The sequence below is a fragment of the Taeniopygia guttata genome, chromosome 25 (genome assembly GCF_048771995.1).
Source record: "Taeniopygia guttata chromosome 25, bTaeGut7.mat, whole genome shotgun sequence".
Classification (NCBI taxonomy): domain Eukaryota; kingdom Metazoa; phylum Chordata; class Aves; order Passeriformes; family Estrildidae; genus Taeniopygia; species Taeniopygia guttata.
Window position 1 is genome coordinate 7,365,829 of NC_133050.1, and position 19,246 is coordinate 7,385,074.

The following is a 19,246-nucleotide window of genomic DNA, read 5'->3' on the forward strand; positions in this document are numbered from 1 at the left end:
CACCTCTGTGGATCCCCATCCACCAAAACCTGGCCAAGCAAACCCAGCCTGAGGCTTCAGGTGCTGTTTCAGTCTGGTTTTGCACCCTGATGTGGTGTTGGGGGCAGTGGTGTCAAATGCCAGGACAGGATGGTTTGGGGTGAACAGAATCCCAGATTTCCGGAATCACTGATGTTGGAAAAGATCTCCAAGACCGCTGAGCCCAACCTTTGACCACCCCCCAACTTGTCAAGCAGACCAGAGCACTGAGTGCCACGTCCAGGTGTTCTTTGGACACCTCCAGGATGGCCCAAGCTCTGCTCACCCTCCCAGAGGTGTTTTGGTTATTTTCCCTTCTGATTTTACTCAGAACTTTTTATTTTAGCCAGGACAGAGTGCTGCTGTTGCTGTCCTGCTTCCAGCACTTCTGGAATGATCTCCGGGATGATGAGACAGGGATGGAGACACAAACACAACAGTGTGATGTAGGAGACACTTCAGAACGTGGATTTTCCCGTGAATCACGGGTGAACTTTGGTCTCCCATGCCTGGGTACAAGTCATGCCCATCCAACCCATCAATTACATCTTCTTGTCCCATAAAAGGCAGGAATGTGTCAACACTGGGATGGCACCGGGGATTAGGTGTGAGGCACGAGGGATTTGGGGTGATGCTCTGCTGACTCACCGGGATCCCTCAGACTGGAGCACTCATGGCTGAGCTGCCTTACCCTGGTGCACAGAACGAACCCGTAACACTTCCCAGCAAGGTTTGGGTCGGGCCTTAGCCAGGCAGCACCTCAGGGACTTTGGCCACGTGTGGGAGGAGATTTGCAGTCACCTGAGAGAGGTGAGGAGGGAAAATTAAAAAAAAAAAGGTGTCAGGTGTAAATATCAGGAACTGGGGCAGGAAACAGAAATGCCTGAGGTCATGAGAGGGCAAAGCCCCCATTCTCCAGGAGTGGCTCACTGTGGAAGCTTCCAGCTCCAGGAGGTGTGGGATGAGCTCCAGGAGGTGTGGGATGAGCTCCAGGAAGTGTGGGATGAGCTCCAGGAGTGAGATGAGCTCCAGGAAGTGTGGGATGAGCTCCAGGAGTTGTGGGATGAGCTCCATCCAGGTGTGGGATGAGCACCAGGTATGGGATGAGATCTATGAAGTGCGGGATGAGCTCCAGGAGTTTTGGGATGAGCTCCAGGAGCTGTGGGATGTGCTCCAGGAGCTTTGGGATGAGCGGCTGGAGCCAAGCAGCAGCGCTGCCACTCCCTGTGGTTGACTGAGGGGGTTTCACCAAGGGTCTGGGACATTTGTGGACAAGTACCCGCAGATCCGTGTTTGCACGGCTGACTTGGCTCTGCCTGGACCCACCTGAGCTCGCTGTAATCAGCGCAAGGGGGAGAGGCTTTCCCTGGGATATTTCTCTGCAGGGGTGAAGCACCTTCGCTGCTGTGGCCTTTGTGGGGGGAGAAGGTGGGGACAGTTTCCTGCTGGATTCCTGCAGCCTGTCCTGCTTCACTCAGCAGATGTGTGTGGAGATCACACAACTCCAGCTCGGGAGACGTTCCCTGTCTCCGCCCCTCAGGCCCTTCCCAAGTCTTTCCTTCCATGAAGTGACACAGCCTGGATGGCTCCGGCTCAGCCAGGAGCGTAGGTGAAGCCTTGGATTGCTTCGAAAGGATTCACCTTGGAGATTTTATCTGCCCTTCCCACAAAGGCAGACTCAAACCCAGCCTGGAGCCGCTCGTCTGGCGGGGTTGGCACCGGGGGAGTGAGGGGTGCAGGGGACAGGGACTGGCACCCCTCGATGTCCCCACACCAGGCTGGAGCCGCACGTTCCCGACCCTGACGTTCATTCCCCGCTCCTGCAATCACCGACCTCACACCTGGCACTGAGGCTCCTCGTTATTTTAATTAAGAGTAGTAATAAAACAAGTGCTAATAGTACCTCTCTTGTTCCTTTCAAAAGTTCAGCACGAACCCTTGGTTAATTAAATGTCTCGTGCATTACACACAGCGCTGCTGTCATCCCACAGAAATCGGCCTGGTGGGGTCTGGAGCAGCGAAAAATCCAACTGCAGACCTAAAATTTGTTTTTTCCCCTTTCACATCTACAAGGTGGGGATCAGAACTTCAATGGCTTAAGTCAGTTAAAACCTCAGGAGGAACTGGGAATGTTTTTTCTCACTCAAAGAGGGACATTGAGGGGCTGGAGTGTGTCCAGAGAAGGGAACCGAGCTGGGAAAGGGGATGGGGCAGCAGGAGAAGCATCTGGAGAACTCCTGCAGGAGCTGGATGGGGTCAGCTGGGAGGAAAGGAAGCTCAGGGAGGACATCAGGAGGAATTTCCTCCTGGAAAAGGGTGGTCAGGCTTTGGCAGGGGCTGTCCAGGGAGGTTGGGAGCCACCATCCCTGGAGGGGCCCAGGGAAGGCCTGGAGGTGGCCCTCAGTGCTCTGGGCTGGGTGAGAAGGTGGGGACCAGGCACAGGTTGGACTCAAAGGTCTTGGAGAGCTTTTCCAACCTCAGTTCCTCTGGGATTCTGGAATTTCCTGCAGGGAACGCAGACTCATGATGGGGTTTTCAAAGCAGGGAGAGCTCCCTCGCGCAAAAGACCAATCTAACCCCAAATTCTCCATTCAGAGGGGTCAGAAGGGACACCGAGCACGACGTGGTCCTTCCTCTGCTCGTGTCTTCCTCTTTATGGAGATTGGGGATTTCCAGACTGGAGCCTGCCAGGAACACACTGCAAACCCTTCACAACGGGCCCGTGAAGGTCTGAGGCTCCGAGCCAAGGGCTGCAATTGCAGAGAGGCTGATCCGCACCTTCAGCCCCAGACAGCTTTTGAAAGCAGCCTGGCAGGTGCCCAAGGTGTGGGGATTGCAGGGCTGAGCCATCCCAGCCACTGGAATGCCATGGGAAGGGGAGGGAGCTGTGGAAAGCAGCTCCCCTCAGCCCAGACGGGCTTGGGAACGATGCCAAAGATAAGGAAAAGCAGTGGAAAAACACCAGGACGCCAGCACGTTTGATGAGCTTTAGGTTTTAATTCAACATCACACCTTTGCTACTGGAGACAGGAGCAGGGAACGAAGAACAAATCCCAGTTCCACCGCACGAATGCCACTTGGGGTTCCCAGGAGGAGGGAAAGGGGCCCGAGGGATGAGGCAGGGCCTGTCCAAGCTCAGGGACAGGGGACAGGAGCAGCTCCGGGCCCTTCACTTCTGCTGCTGCTGCGGCGGCCACTGCACCGGCTGCTTGATCTGCTGCTGCTGCTGCTGGCACGGAACCTGGGCCATGGGCACCTGCCCCGTGCCGGTGGCCACCGGGCACTGCGGGGTCAGCACCACCACGGGGGTCACGTCCGGCACCGCGGTCACCTCGTGGCACACGACCCCCTCGGAGCCGTGGCAGGAGCGCTCGCTGTCGTGGCAGGAGGAGCTGCCGCCGTGGCAGGAGGAGCTCTCGGAGCTGTGGCAGCCTCTGTTCTCACGGGAGCACATCTTTGGGCTGGAGGAGAGAAGGCTGGGAAGCTGGGAGGGAGAGAGGTTTGGCATTAGGTGCAGGGAGGGCACGGTTCCCATCTCTCCCAGCTCTGCTCTGGGGCCAGATTCCCCAGCAGGGCCCAGCAGCATTTGCCTTTCTGTCCGCCCAGTTCCCCCAGTTTGGGGTTTTGTTCACACAGTGCTGGATCAGCCTGGACCATCTAAACACCCCCACGAGTCCCCACAGGAGCCCTGGCCTCTGGTTCTGCTGGGCCCCATGAGCCGTTTCCCCATTCTTCCTCAATCAATTTCCCTGTTCTCCCTTGAGCCATTTCCCTGTTATTTTTGGAGCCATTCCCCTATTATTTTTTGAGCCATTTCCCTGTTCTCCCTTGAGCCATTTCCCTGCTCTCCTTGAGCCATTTCCCTGCTCTCCTTGAGCCATTTCCCTTTTCTTCCTTGAGCCATTTCTCTGTTCTTCCTTGAGCTATTTCCCTGTTATTCTTTGAGCCATTTCCCTACAATTTCTGGAGCCATTTCCCTGTTATTTTTGGAGTAATTTCCCTGCTATTTTTGGAGCTATTTCCCTGTTCTTCCTTGGTTGAATCGCGGGATGCTCCTGGAGGAGCAGGTGCTCTGTGTGATGCTGGGACATCCCACACCAGCAAGAGGCATCTTGGCAAGAATCCCAAAATCTCGTAGCCTTGAGGGGCCCTGGCACAGCCAGGACTGGTGGCAGAGCTCTGGAAAAATCCATTTCCGTAGGCAGGTGCCCAAAATAAAGATAAATTCCTCTGCCTTCCTCTCTCCTCGTGTCCTCTGCTCCCTCCAGGCCCAATTTCCTGAGCATGAGGAAAACCCTCTGTGCACATCCCAGCCTCCTGCCAGGGATTTCAGGGATTTCAGGGAGGCAAAAGGAATCCGGGATGCTGAGCTGGAAGAGGATCCTGCTGCTCCTTCCTCAGTTTAAATCCACCTTCTCTGTTCTTCCCTAAATTTCTTCAAGAGCATTGTAATACTTTCAGCTCCTGAATGTTTTCCAAAGGAGCTTAGGAAAAGAGTCAGGTTTATAAAAGCAATTAAAATTCCCAGCTTAACCCCGAGGTTTCTTATGAACGATCAGCCTGCTGTCTCCCATTCATCCCCAAATCCCATTCTTTGCTTTTATGCATTTCCAGTTTGCCCATTAGATACTGGAAAGCACCAGAGTAATTCAAATATAACTACAGGTAATAAATTTTGCTTCTCAGCACAGGCACTCCTAATTTTTGGGAGCACAAAACAGCCCCAGCCACAGAGCCGAGGATTTGGCTCTCAATATCCCCAGGAAATGGCCCCAGAGCAAAGCTCAGCTCAGTGCAGGGAATCTCATTGGAATGAAAGGTTAGCAGGGACTCACCTGGGCTGCGAAGGCTCTGGAGGAGGAGCGGAGATGAGTGAATGAGCTGCTCTCCCCTCCAAGGACTTTTATACAGTTCCCAAGTCCCTTCCTGAAAATGCAATAACCCCCTGGGGAAAAATGACCAAGGTATTTACAAAACAGCCCCACCCCTAATTACCCAGCACCATCAAAAGCTCCTTCCACCTGATTTCTTTGATTGACTTGTCAGGTTCTGGATTGTCTTCCTCGTGTTACACAGCTTTAATTGCGCCCTGCCCTGGCGGGCTCTGAGTGAAAACCGTGTGGGTGGCCCGGCTGGCTCACCCTCACGGCACGATGAATTTTAGGTTGCAAAATGGGTGGCAAAGGTGGTGAGTTTTGGGGTTCCTGTCCTCCAGAAACCTCTCACCTGGAGTCTGGCAGGAAGGAGAGGTCCCAGTGCCCACTCCTCCCCGACTGGTCTTGGCAGGAGGAAAACCTTGGGGTTCTTGTGGAGAAAAACCGCCATTCTCAGGTTCTCCCCATGAAAACTGGCAAATTCTTAGAAAGTCCTGGTTGGACGCACTTGGAAAACATCTTTAAAGTAGTTTTCACCCCGTGAGGCCCCTGCAGGTGCCAGAACTGAGCCGAGGGTCCCCTCTCTGACAGGGTCATTTCCCAGAGGAACAAACCCGGGGTGGCAAAGTCTGTGGCCACTGTGGGAGGCTCTGGCTGGGAGGTGACCTGGCAAACCCAGCTGGCGGCACAGGCCACTGTTGGGAGTGTTGACTTCTACCTGTGAGTTCCCCAAAAATGTGATGAGGTTTCCTCAACATGAGGGAGAACTTCTCCCCATGGAGGGGGGCAGAGACCCAGAACAGCTGGGGCGTCTGGAGTCATTCCAGACCCTCCTGGACGTGTCCCTCTGTCACCTGCTCCAGGTGACCCTGCTCCCCCGCTGTTCTGCGATTCTGTGACTGTGAGGTCAGGGATTCTGAACTTCTGTGGGTCCATGGCTCCATGAGTCTGATTCCCTACCTGTGTCCATCTGCTTGAGCATCTACTCCTGGAGTTTCTGTGCCACCTGATTTCATGGCGATTCCACCATCGCTGGCACAGCCACCACCGATTTTCATTGCTGATGTTTCTCCTGGCCAACCCCAAGATGCCCCACACAGAATTTTGTGTTGAAAATTTCCATTTTTCTCATATTTTACTGTTTCATTTGCCAGGCTCTGCAGCAGCAATGGGAAATTGGCGCCTCGGAAGCCGCTTGTGCAAACCTTGCACCCGTGAGTAAGCTGTGAGTAAAATGCTGGGTCAGAGACCACGCATCCGAGCTCCCCACGCATCCCGAGCTCTTCCCTGGGGCGGGATGGGAGCATCTGGGTGCAGAGCACCGCGGTGGTGCAATTGTGGATGCAACCACGGCTTCGCAACAGCGCCGGGTTCTGATTTCCCCTCCTGAGCGTGGAATTCCAGCAGGACTCCTGCTGCGTCCTCACTCATTTCCCACCTGAACTCCCTCATGGAGCCACCAGGTTTTGATGGGCAGAGATGCCCTGAAGCTGAGGGGTGGCTCTGTTTGCTATCACTGAAACAATTCCTGGAGTTTCTACCCAGAGGCGCCAGCTGGAGACTTTCATCCAGGAGCCAGAGCCGTGTTTAGTGCTGGGCCGTGTTTAGTTTACCAACAGCTGCAGGAGAGGGGCCTTGGTTCAACAAGCACCGACAGGCTCGGGATGAGTCCTGGCTTATCGGAGCTGGGGATGAGCTCAGTGTTATCAGGCTTTGGGATGACTCCTGTGTTATCAGAGCTCCTCAGAGGGTGACTCGTCCCTGCGTGTTGCACAAGGAGAGGGGAGTGCCTCGCTGTGCTGTGCCGAGGATAAAACCCAGCCTGGGACTCCTCCCAGCCTCAGGCTGGAGCTGAGCTCTGGGGAGGAACAGCTCTGACTCCTCGTGTCCAACCTTGGATGCAAACCTGTTCACCCTGGGTCTATTAAATATTGAACCATCCAAACCTGGGGAGTGCCCTTTGACAGCAGCCTCAAGACCAGGGACTAAGAAATGGGGTTTTCAAGTGTTTTCTTTCTTTTGGGAGGGACTGAAATTTTGAGGTGGTTTTCGGTCAGTTGGATAAACAGAAATATTTGAAGACTACAGGCTTGGTTTTGTGGAATTCTCTGGGAATTTGTTTGAGCTTTCAGAGGTTTTTTCTTCCTTAATGAAGGAAGGAAACCCACATAAATAGCAATAATGAAGTAGCAGATTTTACAAATAGAAATAAAAGCAAATAAATGATAACGCTGCCTAATTTTAGAATGGAATTTAATAGGGCTGGTGACAAAATCTTGTGTTAATTGTCCCCACATGATGATGTTACAACACTTTATATGTGAAGGATCCTGTGGCATCAAACACGGGTTTAGAGCTCAGAGGATTTGGGTTTTTGGTGTTTCAGGGCAAAGTTTTCTGGATTTCTATTGAGTTGAAAGGCTCAAAATCCTCCCAGGTGGGTGAGAGCAGAAAGGTAAAAAACAAACAATGTGATTTTATGTCTCACTTTTGAATGGACCCAGGTCTACAGGTGGGTTTTTTTACCCCCTCTTCCTAACAAGTATTTGGATGAGTCAAACAACCCCTGAGAAGAGACCTGGAAGATTAAATGTTGAGCAAACCCAACATCCCAACCAGCACTGGCACCATCCTGTCCCTGTGCCTAATTTAGGGCCTGATCCTATCAAGAAATGCCATGAGCAGGTTATGGGGAGGAAGCCAAGGAGCTCGTTGGAGTTGCCTCATGCACGAGGTTCTGTGCGCTCGGGGTTTCGCCATCCCCGGCAATCTCCGGGGCAGGAGCCGGGAGCTGGTGCCAGGTAAACAACCTTTCACTGCCAGGTCACGCTGTAAATAACAATCAGGCGGAAATCCCCCGGGAGATTGGCAGATCTCCTTCGTGAGGCTCGTGGGGGCTCTGTGGGGTGGCAACGGCACCTTCAGCAAGAGGTTGAGAACAGAATCCCAGGATTCTGGGGTAGTTGGAGCTGGGAGGGATCTCTGGAGATCTCCTGAGGGAGCAGAGGGCACAGGGACACATCCAGGAGGGGCTGGGGTGTCTCTGGAAGGGGAGACTCTGCTCCTTCCCTGGGCAGCTCTTCCAGGGCTCTGCCTCCTCCATGGAAAGAAGTTCTTCCTCATCCTGAGGTGGAACTGGGGTTTGGTTTATGGCCATCCTCGTTGTGCCACTGGGCACCACTGGGAAGAGACTGGCACCTGAACTCCTCTCACCACTGAAAGTGCTGTATTTTAATTGTATTAACATACATTTTACATTTAAATTGGGTGTAAAATAGATAGATAAAGGTTCTTTGTGTTGGAGAGGTTCCTTGAGGGCCCATTTGCATTTTGAGTGAAGGAGCCAGAAATGAAAGAAATCATCCCAATATTGAAACTACCCACAGGCTGTGAGATTTTATTTTCCAACCCGTGATCCAGAGGAGATGGAGAAAAGAATCTTTTCCCATCACCACAGCACAAACCCCTTTTTCCAGCAGCTCCTGGGCGGCCGTAGTCAGCACAGCCCCACGTGAGGAATGCAGAGCTCTGTGATGTCATGACACCTCCGGGGGAAAATTCCACTGCGGCACATCCAGGGGCACTTTGGGGATGTGGCAGAGGCTGCTGGGCCGGTCACTTCTTCTGGATGGGGGGCCAGTGGGTGCTCTGCTTGCACTGCTGGGTCTTGACGGGTGGGACGACCACAGGGCATTTCTGCTGCACCACCTGGGCGCATCCCCCGCCCGCAGGGCCGAGCTCTGGGCCGAGGAATGTCCCAGCTCCGTGTGTCCCATATCCATACCCTCCCCCGTAGTACCCTGAGCCCTCAGAGACCCTCCCCGTGCTTAGGGTGTCACTCAGGGGTGCAGAATATCCATACCCAGCCCCTGCTTCCTCGGCCATTCCCGAATTCCCTCCGTGGTAGATGGATCCTCCACCTCCCCCTGCGCTGCTGATGGCCGGGCCCACGTCCTCGCTGCTGTACCCCATTCCCACTCCGGGGCCGTAGACTGGGATCGTCCCCACCGTGGGGTCCCAGCCAGACGTGACCCCGCAATCCCCACCGGTGTCCCACGAGTACCCCCCTGAGATGCTGTAGGGGGCTGGCGCTGGCAGGGGCGGGCAGGACGAGGGTCTGCGGCTGTAGGTGACGGAGCTTTCCCCGCTGCAGGAGAAGGAGCTGTGCCCGTGGCGGTTGGCGAAGGCCCCGGAGCAGAATCCGCGGTGGTTCATGGAGATGTCCCGGCTGTAGCCCCGGTTCCGCCGGGAACATTTCCGCCGGAGATAGTGGTAAAGCTGGAAGAGGGAGGGAGAACACCCAAACTTGCACCGTTTTGCTTCGTGTTGGTGCCAGGGCAGGTGGGAAGGTGCCGGGTGGTGTGGCCAGGGACTGGGACAATGCCAGGCTTTGAAACTGAGCTGTTAGAGCATCATGGAATCATGGAGTGGTTTGGGTTGGAAAAGACCTTAAAGCTCATCCAGTGTCACCCCCTGCCATGGACAGGGACACCCTCTGCTAGACCAGGTTGCTCCAAGTCCCTATCCTTCAAATCCAAGGATATCTGAACTCTTCCTGGGAGAGCTTTCCTCTTTCTACCTCAAATTCCAGAGAATCCAAAAGCTGAAATATATTCTGAATCCAAAATCTGAAATATAAAATCTGAAATATATTATTTTCCCCCCTAATAACTGCCATGGCTTTCCCCACTCATTTTCATGTCCACAGAGCTGCAAAATTACCGAGGAGCATCTTTGTTTCTGTTCCTCAGTAGCTGTTGGATGGATCAAAGTTTCCACCCTGGCTCTGTTACTGCAGCCCCAAAATTCTTTTATAGAAGGTGATTGGCCCAGGCACAGAGGTTTGTGGCCGTTCTGAGATCCAGGGTTGTTATTAAATAATATAAAAATGTGTCCTGCACATTCAAACCCACAAAGGTTGTGCAGTCCCCACATGGGGTGGGTGCAAACCCATCAAAGACCCATCCGGGTTTTTACCCTGCCCATCCCTTTTTATCCCGCTCTGGTGCCTTGATTTCCCCTTTTTCCTCAGGGATTGGATCCAGAACGGAGCGAGAGCCCACCCATATCCTGAGGACTTGGCTCAGGCAGAGGGGTCCCGCTGCCAGCACGAGCCAAATCTCAAATGAGCTGCATCCCACGACTAGGAAAGGATAAAATCCCAGGAGAAAAAAGAGACTTACCCTCTTCATCCATCGGAAACACATTTAGAAGGTAAAGTCGACTGAATGAGGAGCTTTATCAGCCTCGGGGACATTTATATGGCGTTTAACGTGTATGGGAAGTGAGACACCCTCGGGAATGAGAAGGATTTATTTACCGAACTGCGATTTCAGTGTTTGCTTTGACTCCCGATCCATATCTCCCTTCACACCGCTCATTTCGCCGCTGTAATTGTTGCTTGTGCTTAATGAGCCTGTTCCTGCGCCCCTGCCCTGGGCTACGCCGGAATCCTCCGGCCCCAGCCCCGGGGAGGTGGGTGGCGGTGTGGGTGTAGGAGAATGCACAGCGAGAGCGGGGACGTGGGGCAACGCTCCCGAAGCTCTGGGGACCATCTGATCCCTCCCGCCGGGTCCCCGGTGGCTCCAGGGGGAGCTTTATTTTTTCCGAGGAAAACATTTGATATGAACCAGAAGGTTCAAAGTGATTGATGCCCCAAGTAGGAATTTTGCCAGGGCGCTGGAGGTGCTCTAAGAGAGTTTAAAAGGCAGAATTTGCGGAGATGTGAACGTCCCCATGCTTAAACCCAGCCTGGCTGGATTACGCTTTAATGAAGGATTATGCTTTAATGAAGGATTATGCCTCCACATCTCTCCCTTCCTTCTTTTTCATCTCCTTCCTCTGGTTTGGAAAGAGCTCCGGGGCCTGATGAGGGTTGCGGATCCGGGCTGCTCCAGCCCTCGAGAGCTCAGCTCAGGAGAGCAGCTCCCGGGGGCTGGACCGGCTCCGGGGACTTCTGCGGGGACAGAGAGTCCCAGCTTTGGCCAAAGCCCCATCCCCGGGCAGAAATCCACGTGTGGTGCTGGCCAAAGCCCCATCCCTGGGCAGAAATCTGCGCGTGGGGCTGGCCAAAGCCCCATCCCCGGGCAGAAATCCACGTGTGGGGCTGCCAGGACAGGGTGCAAAGCCTGGGGAGGAGGGATTTGAGGCCGGGAGGAGGATTTGGAGCTGGTCTTTGAAGGATTTGTTCCTGCCTGAACCGGGGCTGTGTTGGCTGGTTCGCAGGTGTGGCTCCCTCTGGGTACAGATCATGGAATTCTATAATCTTTGAGGTTGGAAAGACCCTCCCAGACCATTGAGTCCATCCTGTCCGCACTTTGTCAACCAGCGCAGAGCACTGAGTGCCCCGTCCAGTCCTTCCCTGGACAGCTCCAGTGTCGCTATTGGACATGAAATGAGTACACAGATGCTTGTTCAAAAGAGAAAAAGACCCAGTTTTATTCAAACATTTGGTATTTATAGAATTCCAGAGGTGACTGCGGACTGCAGGATGGAATTACCACCTCTCCAACCACACTGGTCCAAAGATCAATCAATCAATCATTTCTCTCCACCCACAGAGTAATGTGTAAACTATTCTATTTATCCACGAAATTGTGTGGGAACTCTGACTCTCAAATATGTAAACATGATCAGAAGGCTAAAGAAATTTTATGAGAACTTAAAAACTTTAAAAATATCCATAAAAGAAAACGTAATGCTTTTAAAAATCAGGGCAACACCTCCAGGGATGGGGACTCCAAACCTCCAAACCCTGACAATCCTTCCATGAGGAAATCTGTCCTGGTGTCCACCCTGAGCCTCCCCAGGCACAGCCTGAGGGTGTTTTCTCAGCTTTGCTGCAGGAAGGGGGAGGATGGAGAGGCCGTGGGGGTTGTCATGGTTTTATTGCCCACCTGGGGCATCACCAGCTGCCTTTGGGTCATCCCCAGTCCCTGCTCTTCCCAGCTGAGCCTGGTGGGCTTGGTCACATCTCCCGTCAGGCCTCCAGAGGTGGTCATCGTGTGCCGGCCCCTCAGAGGACACAGAGGGTTTGCACCATGCCCAGGCACAAAGGGTGTTGGTGCTGTGGTTCCTTCGAGTTTTGGGGTCTTCTGTTCCTCCCTCACGGAGCCCAGGTGGAAAATGCAGGTGCAAAACTTTATGGGATGATAAACTGGGTGGCTTTGGAGTGAAACATCTCATCAGAGACATTTCCACATCCCCAGACCATGAAGTGCAGGTTGATAGTGCAAGAAAGAAATGAACTCCCAAAAAAAAGGGTAGGTTTGAGCAATTGTAACATTTATTGGATGTAAAAAGTGGCAGGAGGCACCCCAACACCAGGAGCGGGGCAGGGCAATCCTGGAGATCTCACACGAGGGTGCAGCGTCCAGGGGATAGGAGAGGACACGCTGGGAAGCACCAGGCAGCAGAGCCAGGGCTGGGGTAAAGAGGAGCCGTGGCGGAGACTCAGAACCGGAGCTCCCCGGGGCTGTTACTTCTGTTGGCAGGGCCAGTAGGAGCTCTGCTTGCTCTGGTGGGACACCACACTGGGGATGACAATGGGACATTTCTGCTGGGAGGAGCCTCCGCTGCCCCCTCCAGAGCTGATGATGATGGTCTGGCCTGAGGAGCCGCTGCTGCATCCTCCTCCCATCCCATAGCTGGATCCTCCACTGCAGCATCCAGAGGAACCTCCACCGCCTCCACCTCCAATGATGATCTTCCCTCCTGAAGAGCCACCACTGTACCCTCCTCCCATGCCATATCCTGAAGATCCTCCACTGCAGCACCCAGAGGAACCTCCACTGCTTCCCCCTCCAATGATGGTCTTTGATCCTGAAGATCCACCATATCCTCCACCCATCCCATAGCTGGATCCTCCACTGCAGCACCCAGAGGAACCTCCACTGCTTCCCCCTCCAATGATGCTCTTTGATCCTGAAGATCCACCACTGTACCCTCCACCCATCCCATAGCTGGATCCTCCACTGCAGCATCCAGAGGAACCTCCACTGCCTCCACCTCCAATGATGGTCTTTGATCCTGAAGATCCACCATATCCTCCACCCATCCCATAGCTGGATCCTCCACAAGAACCTCCACTGCTTCCCCCTCCAATTATGACCTTTGTCCCTGAAGAGCCACCACCGTACCCTCCACCCATCCCATAGCTGGATCCTCCACTGCAGCATCCAGAGGAACCTCCACTACCTCCACCTACAATGATGCTCTTTGATCCTGAAGATCCACCACTGTATCCTCCACCCATCCCATAGCTGGATCCTCCACTGCAGCACCCAGAGGAACCTCCACTGCTTCCCCCTCCAATGATGGTCTTTGATCCTGAAGATCCACCACTGTATCCTCCACCCATCCCATAGCTGGATCCTCCACTGCAGCTCCCAGAGGAACCTCCACCTCCAATGATGGTCTTTGATCCTGAAGATCCACCATATCCTCCACCCATCCCATAGCTGGATCCTGCACTGCAGCATCCAGAGGAACCTCCACTGCTTCCCCCTCCAATTATGACCTTTGTCCCTGAAGAGCCACCACCGTACCCTCCACCCATCCCATAGCTGGATCCTCCACTGCAGCATCCAGAGGAACCCCCACTACCTCCACCTCCAATGATGCTCTTTGATCCTGAAGATCCACCATATCCTCCACCCATCCCATAGCTGGATCCTCCACTGCAGCACCCAGAGGAACCCCCACTACCTCCACCTACAATGATGCTCTTTGATCCTGAAGCTCCACCACCATACCCTCCACCCATCCCATAGCTGGATCCTCCACTGCAGCACCCAGAGGAACCCCCACTGCTTCCCCCTCCAATGATGCTCTTTGATCCTGAAGATCCACCACCGTACCCTCCTCCCATGCCACAACCTGAGTATCCTCCACTGCTTCCCCCTCCGATGATGCTCTTTGATCCTGAAGAGCCACCACCGTATCCCCCTCCTATCCCGTATCCAGAGGAGCCCCCACTGCAGCAGGATCCACCTCCACCACCAGAGCTGATGATGACTTTGCCGGAGCCCTCGCTGCCCCCACAGCAGGAGGAGCCCTGGGACTGGTAACTGGAGGAGCCACTCCCGTGGCAACCGGAGCCCCCGCTGTGGCACCCGCTGGACTGGGAGGACATCCCATGGCAGCCTCCGGAGCTTTGTCTGGAGCACATCTCGGAGCAGTGACTCTGCAAGGAAAAGAGCTGTCAGAAAGGAGAACCTTGGAGACGCAGCTGAGCCTTCCAGCAGAGAAGGAAGAGCTCCCAGGACTTTCCCCGTTTGTCCCATCTTCTGCAGCCCCACTTTAAACTCCCTCCCTGAGACCTGCCGTGACATCCCAGGGAGCTCTCTGCAGGTCACAACAGTTCCAGGAAACCTCTGCGTGCAGGAAGGTTGGGAACCCTTCCCGAGGTTTGCACACATGCTCTGACACGCCTAAAAGATGGTGTGGATCCTTCTGGATGTCTCACACTGACTCAGCAGCTGAAAGTTCAGCTTTCAGGGTTCCACCTGCAACGCCCCTGTCTAAAGAAGGGGAGTTCTGTTGGCACCTCCAGCTGGTTTTTGGTGGAGCCACCACAGTTCAAAGAACACCCAAAGCCAAACCGGTGGAGGGATCTCCGTGCGTAGAGGTTCCAGAAGTTTCCGTGTCCACGGGCTTACCTTCAGTGCTGGTGGGAACGTCGCGATGCTTGGTGTGGGTTGAGTGAGGAGCCCTGGGATGGCCGAGCTTTTATACTCCCTGCATCGCGCTCCTGAGGGAAGTGAGACACCCTAAGGAATGCTGAGAGATTTATTGACAGAGCTTGGCCGCGCTGCCTCCGTCCTTGACTCACTGGCAGCAGAGGCGATGCGAAGGAGGCGCATCAGCCCCGTTCTGTACCGCAATCTCTAATTCCGCCTAATGATTCGCTTCCGGGAGCCTCGCTGCGAATTTTTGGGACAAATGACACCTCAGGGTCTGCTTTGGGCAGGGCCCCAGTGTGTTTCTGCTGGGATGGAGCTCCTTGGGTGCTCAGGACAGAGTGGGGACTGAGCAGATGGGGACTGGAGAGTCGGAGCCAGAGAGTGATGGAAGGAGAAGGATAAAAGATGTGCTTGAGCAGAGTCACAGAGAATTTTGGAGAACCCCCTCAAGGACTGGCAAGACGGGGAGAAGGAGCACATCCATCCTGCAGGGAAAGGCCAGAGGTGCCACCTCAACGGAGTTCCCTCCTTCAGAGCTGCCCAGATCTGTGTCAGAGGACGCTGTGAGGTGATAGTGACAAAGGACTTTTCCCTCCAGTCTTTTGTGACCCCAAGGTGGAAGTTGCTGTTGGATTTCCACAGAGGTCTGTGCTCTGCTCCAGCTTCCAGGGGTCTCAGTCTCCAGGCTGGAGTGGGCAAAACCTTGGAATCCTGTTTTCACAGTTGCACTTGAAGGCCATCAAGACCTGACCCTTGAACTCTAGGATGTTAAACACCCCCTCTACCTCAACAGGACCCATTTCTGAACATCTTCAGTGGCCACCCCACCCACACCTGAGCAGGGGAGTCACCTGGATACGTTCTCTGCTGGAGGGTGACAGTTTGTCAGCACAGTTGTCCCAGCACCGGCTCTGTGTCACGCGTGTTTGGAGCCTGACAGCAGCATCCGCCCTCCTGGGACACTGAGTAGAGGAAGGACTAATCGGGCTTTTGGCTGTGGGGATGAGTGACAGTAGCACAGGTCCCAGCTGTCATCATGAACGTGACTTTGAACACGCACACGCGACACCCTTGGGATGGGGACAGGCCACCAGAAGCGGGGACACACGTGCAGGGGTTTCCTTCGTTCGGCTTGGGAGTCCCTCCCGTGGCCTTATCTCTGTTCTCATCACCAGATCTGAGGTGTCACCGCTGTTCTGGCTCCCAGCTCTGACATGTGGGTGTTGTACTCCTGAGGATCTCAACACCTTGATCCCTTCCGTGCCTTCAGCCTGTAGGAACTTGCCCAGAGGGACACTCGGGATTAGCAGCTCATTGGCACAGAGGGACACCCGGGATGAGCAGCTCGTCCTGACCCAGGGATGAGAAAAGGCCGGGGAGGTTTTTGGAGGGGTGGTGAGAGGAGCTCCTGCAAATCACAGAGTGTGGAGAGCCCAGGGTGGGACCCTCTGGAAGCACTGGACCTGTACCACATGGATTTGTTTGCCAGAGGTGTAGGAAAAACGTGGCCGGAGCACAGGGTTGGCACCACCACAACCTCTCCAGGTTAGGGAGAAGTTTGGATCCTTGTGTTGGGTAAAGGGAAATGTGGATCTAAAAGGCTTTGGGGCCACGTTCTTAGTTTTGTGATGCTCTCCTGGGCCCTCTTCCCCGCAGTCCTGGAGCCCTTGGGAAGGCCTGGCAGGTCACGGCACATCTTCATCTCCTCACCGCAAACACCTCGGCGGGTGGTTGATACGAGAGAGGACAAATCCCTGGTCAGATCCTACAGCACCCTGGATCCCTTTTCCCACCAGATTGCCTCACGCACAGTGGTGCTGACAATGTGGGGCGTGATCCTGGAGAAGAACTCTCCAGTTTTCTCCAAAAAGCAGGAATCTGTCATTCACAATCCCTCAAGAGTTTCATGGCCGGTGATCTCTGCAGTTCCTAATTTTGTTTCCTCCCTACCATGTGTGTTTGTGAGGTGAACAAAAACCCTCTGGGCTTAAGTTAAAGTTTACTGGACTCAAGACTAATCCCACCAGTTCCAAAGAGGACTTTAGGAGTCTTTTTGAGAGGATTTTCCCACTTTAGGAGGAAAGCCAGCTGTCTCTGTGCTGCATCCAAAGGAGAGGGGGCAGGATGGTGAGGGAGGGTTTTTTCCCTCTTCTCTGGTGAGATCCCACTTGGAATGCTGGGTTTAAGTGTGGTGTCCCCAACATAAGAAGGACATGGAATTGTTGAAACATGTCCAGAGGAGACCAAGAAGTTGACAAAAGGAGCCCCTCCCCTATGGAGCCAGGCTGGGAGGGTTGGGAATGTTCAGCCTGGAGCAGAGAAGTTGTGTGGACCTCACAGCACCTTCCAGGAGCTGCAGGGGCTCCAGGGAAGCTGGAGATGAACTTTTCCTCAGGAATTTCAGGGACAGGACACAGGGAATGGGTTTGGGATGAAAGAGGGGAAAATTAGGTTGGATATAGGAAAGATCTGTTGATGAGCACTTGCTCCAGCACTGGAGGCTGGAGAACATTTCCCAGCAGAATGTTTTGGATGTTTTACTCATGTTTTGGGAAGCAAACTGACAAAAGGAGAAAAGCAACCTCACAAACCAGTTCTGTCTGTGCACAGAAATCTTTATTTCCCGTCACATTTATGGCACAGAGGAGCCACCTGGGAGCTCACAGCACAGGGATGCAGCACCAAGGGAACACAAGGGACAGGGATGTGCTGGGGTCGGACTCGGAGGGCAGAGACTCAGCCATTCCCAATGGGAACAGAGTGCCCAGGGCTGTTACTTCTGCTGGCAGGGCCAGTGGGAGGTCTGCTTGGTCTGGGGGATGACAATGGGACATTTCTGCTGGGAGGAGCCTCCGCTGCCACCTCCAGAGCTGATGATGATGGTCTGGCCTGAGGAGCCACTGCCGGACCCTCCACCGCAGCATCCAGAGGATCCGCCACCGCCTCCACCTCCCATGATGATCTTCCCTCCTGAAGAGCCACCGCCATATCCCCCTCCGCAGCATCCAGAGGAGCCTCCTCCTCCTCCTCCACCGCCAGAGCTGATGATGATCTTCTGGGCTGATCCCCCACTGCCACCACCAGATCCTCCTCCACAGCACCCAGAGGATCCACCACCACCTCCACCTCCCATCATGCTCTTTGAGGAGCCACCACCAGATCCTCCACCGCAGCATCCAGAGGACCCTCCACCACCTCCACCTCCACCTCCCATGATGATCTTCATCCCAGAAGAGCCACCACTGGATCCGCCACCGCAGCATCCAGAGGATCCACCACCACCTCCACCTCCCATCATGCTCTTTGAGGAGCCACCACTAGATCCTCCACCGCAGCATCCAGAGGATCCACCACCACCTCCACCTCCACCTCCCATGATGATCTTCATCCCAGAAGAGCCACCACCGGATCCACCACCACAGCATCCGGAGGATCCACCACCGCCTCCACCTCCCATCATACTCTTTGAGGAGCCACCACTAGATCCTCCACCGCAGCATCCAGAGGATCCACCACCACCTCCACCTCCACCTCCCATGATGATCTTCATCCCAGAAGAGCCACCACTGGATCCGCCACCGCAACATCCGGAGGATCCACCACCTCCTCCTCCCATCATGCTCTTTGAAGATCCACCGCTGGATCCGCCACCACAGCATCCAGAGGATCCACCACCGCCTCCACCTCCCATCATGCTCTTTGAAGATCCACCGCTGGATCCACCACCGCAGCATCCAGAGGATCCACCGCCACCTCCACCTCCAATGATGATCTTGGTTCCTGAAGATCCGCCACCGGACCCTCCTCCCATACCACCTCCGCCGCAGCATCCAGAGGATCCTCCACTACCTCCACCTCCCATCATGCTCTTTGAAGATCCACCACCGGATCCGCCACCGCAGCATCCGGAGGATCCACCACCGCCTCCACCTCCCATCATGCTCTTTGAAGATCCACCACCGGATCCGCCACCGCAGCATCCGGAGGATCCACCACCGCCTCCTCCTCCGCCACCAGAGCTAATAATGATCTTCTGGGCGGATCCGCCGGAGGATCCTCCGCCGCAGCAGGATCCGCCTCCTCCCCTGCCGGAGGAGCCCTGGGACTGGTAGCTCCCCCCGCAGCAGCAGCAGCAGCCGCAGCCGTGGCACCCACTTTGTCTGGAGCACATCTTGGAGCAGTGACCCTGCAAGGAAAAGCTTTTAATCTAGGGCAGCCACCAGTTCTCATGAGAATTTCCCAAGCCCCATGACCCCAGTCCAGCCCAACAGCATTTTGTAGTGTCCAGGGTGATCTTCTAAAGACTTTTATCCCAAAGTGGTCCCATCTCCTTATCCCAAAGCCATTTTATCTCCATCTCAATACTGATGAGAGACAACCTTCAGCAGCACGGGCTGATGCTGCTTCTGTTTGGTCCGGCGGGACCAAGGCACCACAAGAGATTTAAATTCATCCCAGCAACTTTTCTGCCCTTCCACCACCACCCACCAGAGGTTTTTTACCAAAACTTTTGTGTTTTGGGAGCAGGAAAGGAAGATAAGAATCCCTCCCTTCGGCAGGCTTGGACTTACCCTTCTCGGCTCTGACCACGGACACCTCAGGACAAAGCTGAGCGAATGAAGCACCCCGAGATCCACCAACTTTTATACCGTTTTTCCTGAGTGGGAAGTG

General features: G+C 54.5%; 3 protein-coding genes and 1 long non-coding RNA gene across 7 annotated transcripts; all 4 read right to left on the reverse strand.

Moving 5' to 3' along the window:
• Positions 1 to 2,995: 2,995 nt before the first annotated feature.
• On the reverse strand, positions 2,996 to 4,976 carry LOC140680596 (uncharacterized). Its single transcript, XR_012051944.1, has 2 exons — positions 4,854 to 4,976; positions 2,996 to 3,502 (listed from the first exon to the last, which is right to left on the reverse strand). It is a non-coding gene; the product is annotated as an uncharacterized lncRNA (long non-coding RNA).
• A 3,292-nt stretch (positions 4,977 to 8,268) lies between these two features.
• On the reverse strand, positions 8,269 to 10,166 carry LOC115498497 (uncharacterized). The gene is made up of 2 exons (XM_030291630.4): positions 10,076 to 10,166; positions 8,269 to 9,170 (listed from the first exon to the last, which is right to left on the reverse strand). Exons 1-2 carry the CDS (start codon positions 10,097 to 10,099, stop codon positions 8,508 to 8,510), a joined length of 687 nt encoding a protein of 228 aa, XP_030147490.4. The 5' UTR covers positions 10,100 to 10,166; the 3' UTR covers positions 8,269 to 8,507.
• A 1,989-nt stretch (positions 10,167 to 12,155) lies between these two features.
• On the reverse strand, positions 12,156 to 14,624 carry LOC121471134 (uncharacterized). 4 transcript variants are annotated; one of them, XM_072918516.1, is made up of 3 exons: positions 14,213 to 14,540; positions 13,503 to 14,076; positions 12,156 to 13,397 (listed from the first exon to the last, which is right to left on the reverse strand). In XM_072918516.1, the coding sequence occupies exons 1-3, from the start codon at positions 14,309 to 14,311 to the stop codon at positions 12,370 to 12,372; spliced, it is 1,701 nt and encodes a 566-aa protein (XP_072774617.1). In that variant the 5' UTR covers positions 14,312 to 14,540; the 3' UTR covers positions 12,156 to 12,369. The 4 variants fall into 4 exon arrangements, with proteins under 4 accessions (XP_072774617.1, XP_072774616.1, XP_072774618.1 ...); XM_072918515.1 differs by having other exon boundaries at positions 12,156 to 12,884; positions 12,975 to 14,076; XM_072918517.1 differs by lacking the exon at positions 14,213 to 14,540 and adding an exon at positions 14,552 to 14,624 and having other exon boundaries at positions 12,156 to 14,076.
• A 2,724-nt stretch (positions 14,625 to 17,348) lies between these two features.
• On the reverse strand, positions 17,349 to 18,977 carry LOC115498526 (uncharacterized). The gene has a single exon (XM_041721156.2). It carries the CDS (start codon positions 18,744 to 18,746, stop codon positions 17,349 to 17,351), a length of 1,398 nt encoding a protein of 465 aa, XP_041577090.2. The 5' UTR covers positions 18,747 to 18,977.
• Positions 18,978 to 19,246: the final 269 nt, after the last annotated feature.

Excerpts from the sequence above, each read along its gene's own strand:
- LOC115498497 (XM_030291630.4), bottom strand. The coding sequence starts at position 10,099 with ATGTGTTTCCGATGGATGAAGAGG. Across the intron at positions 9,171-10,075 it reads GTTTCCGATGGATGAAGAGG|CTTTACCACTATCTCCGGCG; the intron begins GTAAGTCTCTTT and ends TCCCTCTTCCAG.
- LOC121471134 (XM_072918514.1), bottom strand. The coding sequence starts at position 14,311 with ATGTGTGCAAACCTCGGGAAGGGTTCCCAACCTTCCTGCACGCAGAGG. Across the intron at positions 14,077-14,212 it reads TCCCTGGGATGTCACGGCAG|AGTCACTGCTCCGAGATGTG; the intron begins GTCTCAGGGAGG and ends TTTTCCTTGCAG.
- LOC115498526 (XM_041721156.2), bottom strand. The coding sequence starts at position 18,746 with ATGTGCTCCAGACAAAGTGGGTGCCACGGCTGCGGCTGCTGCTGCTGC.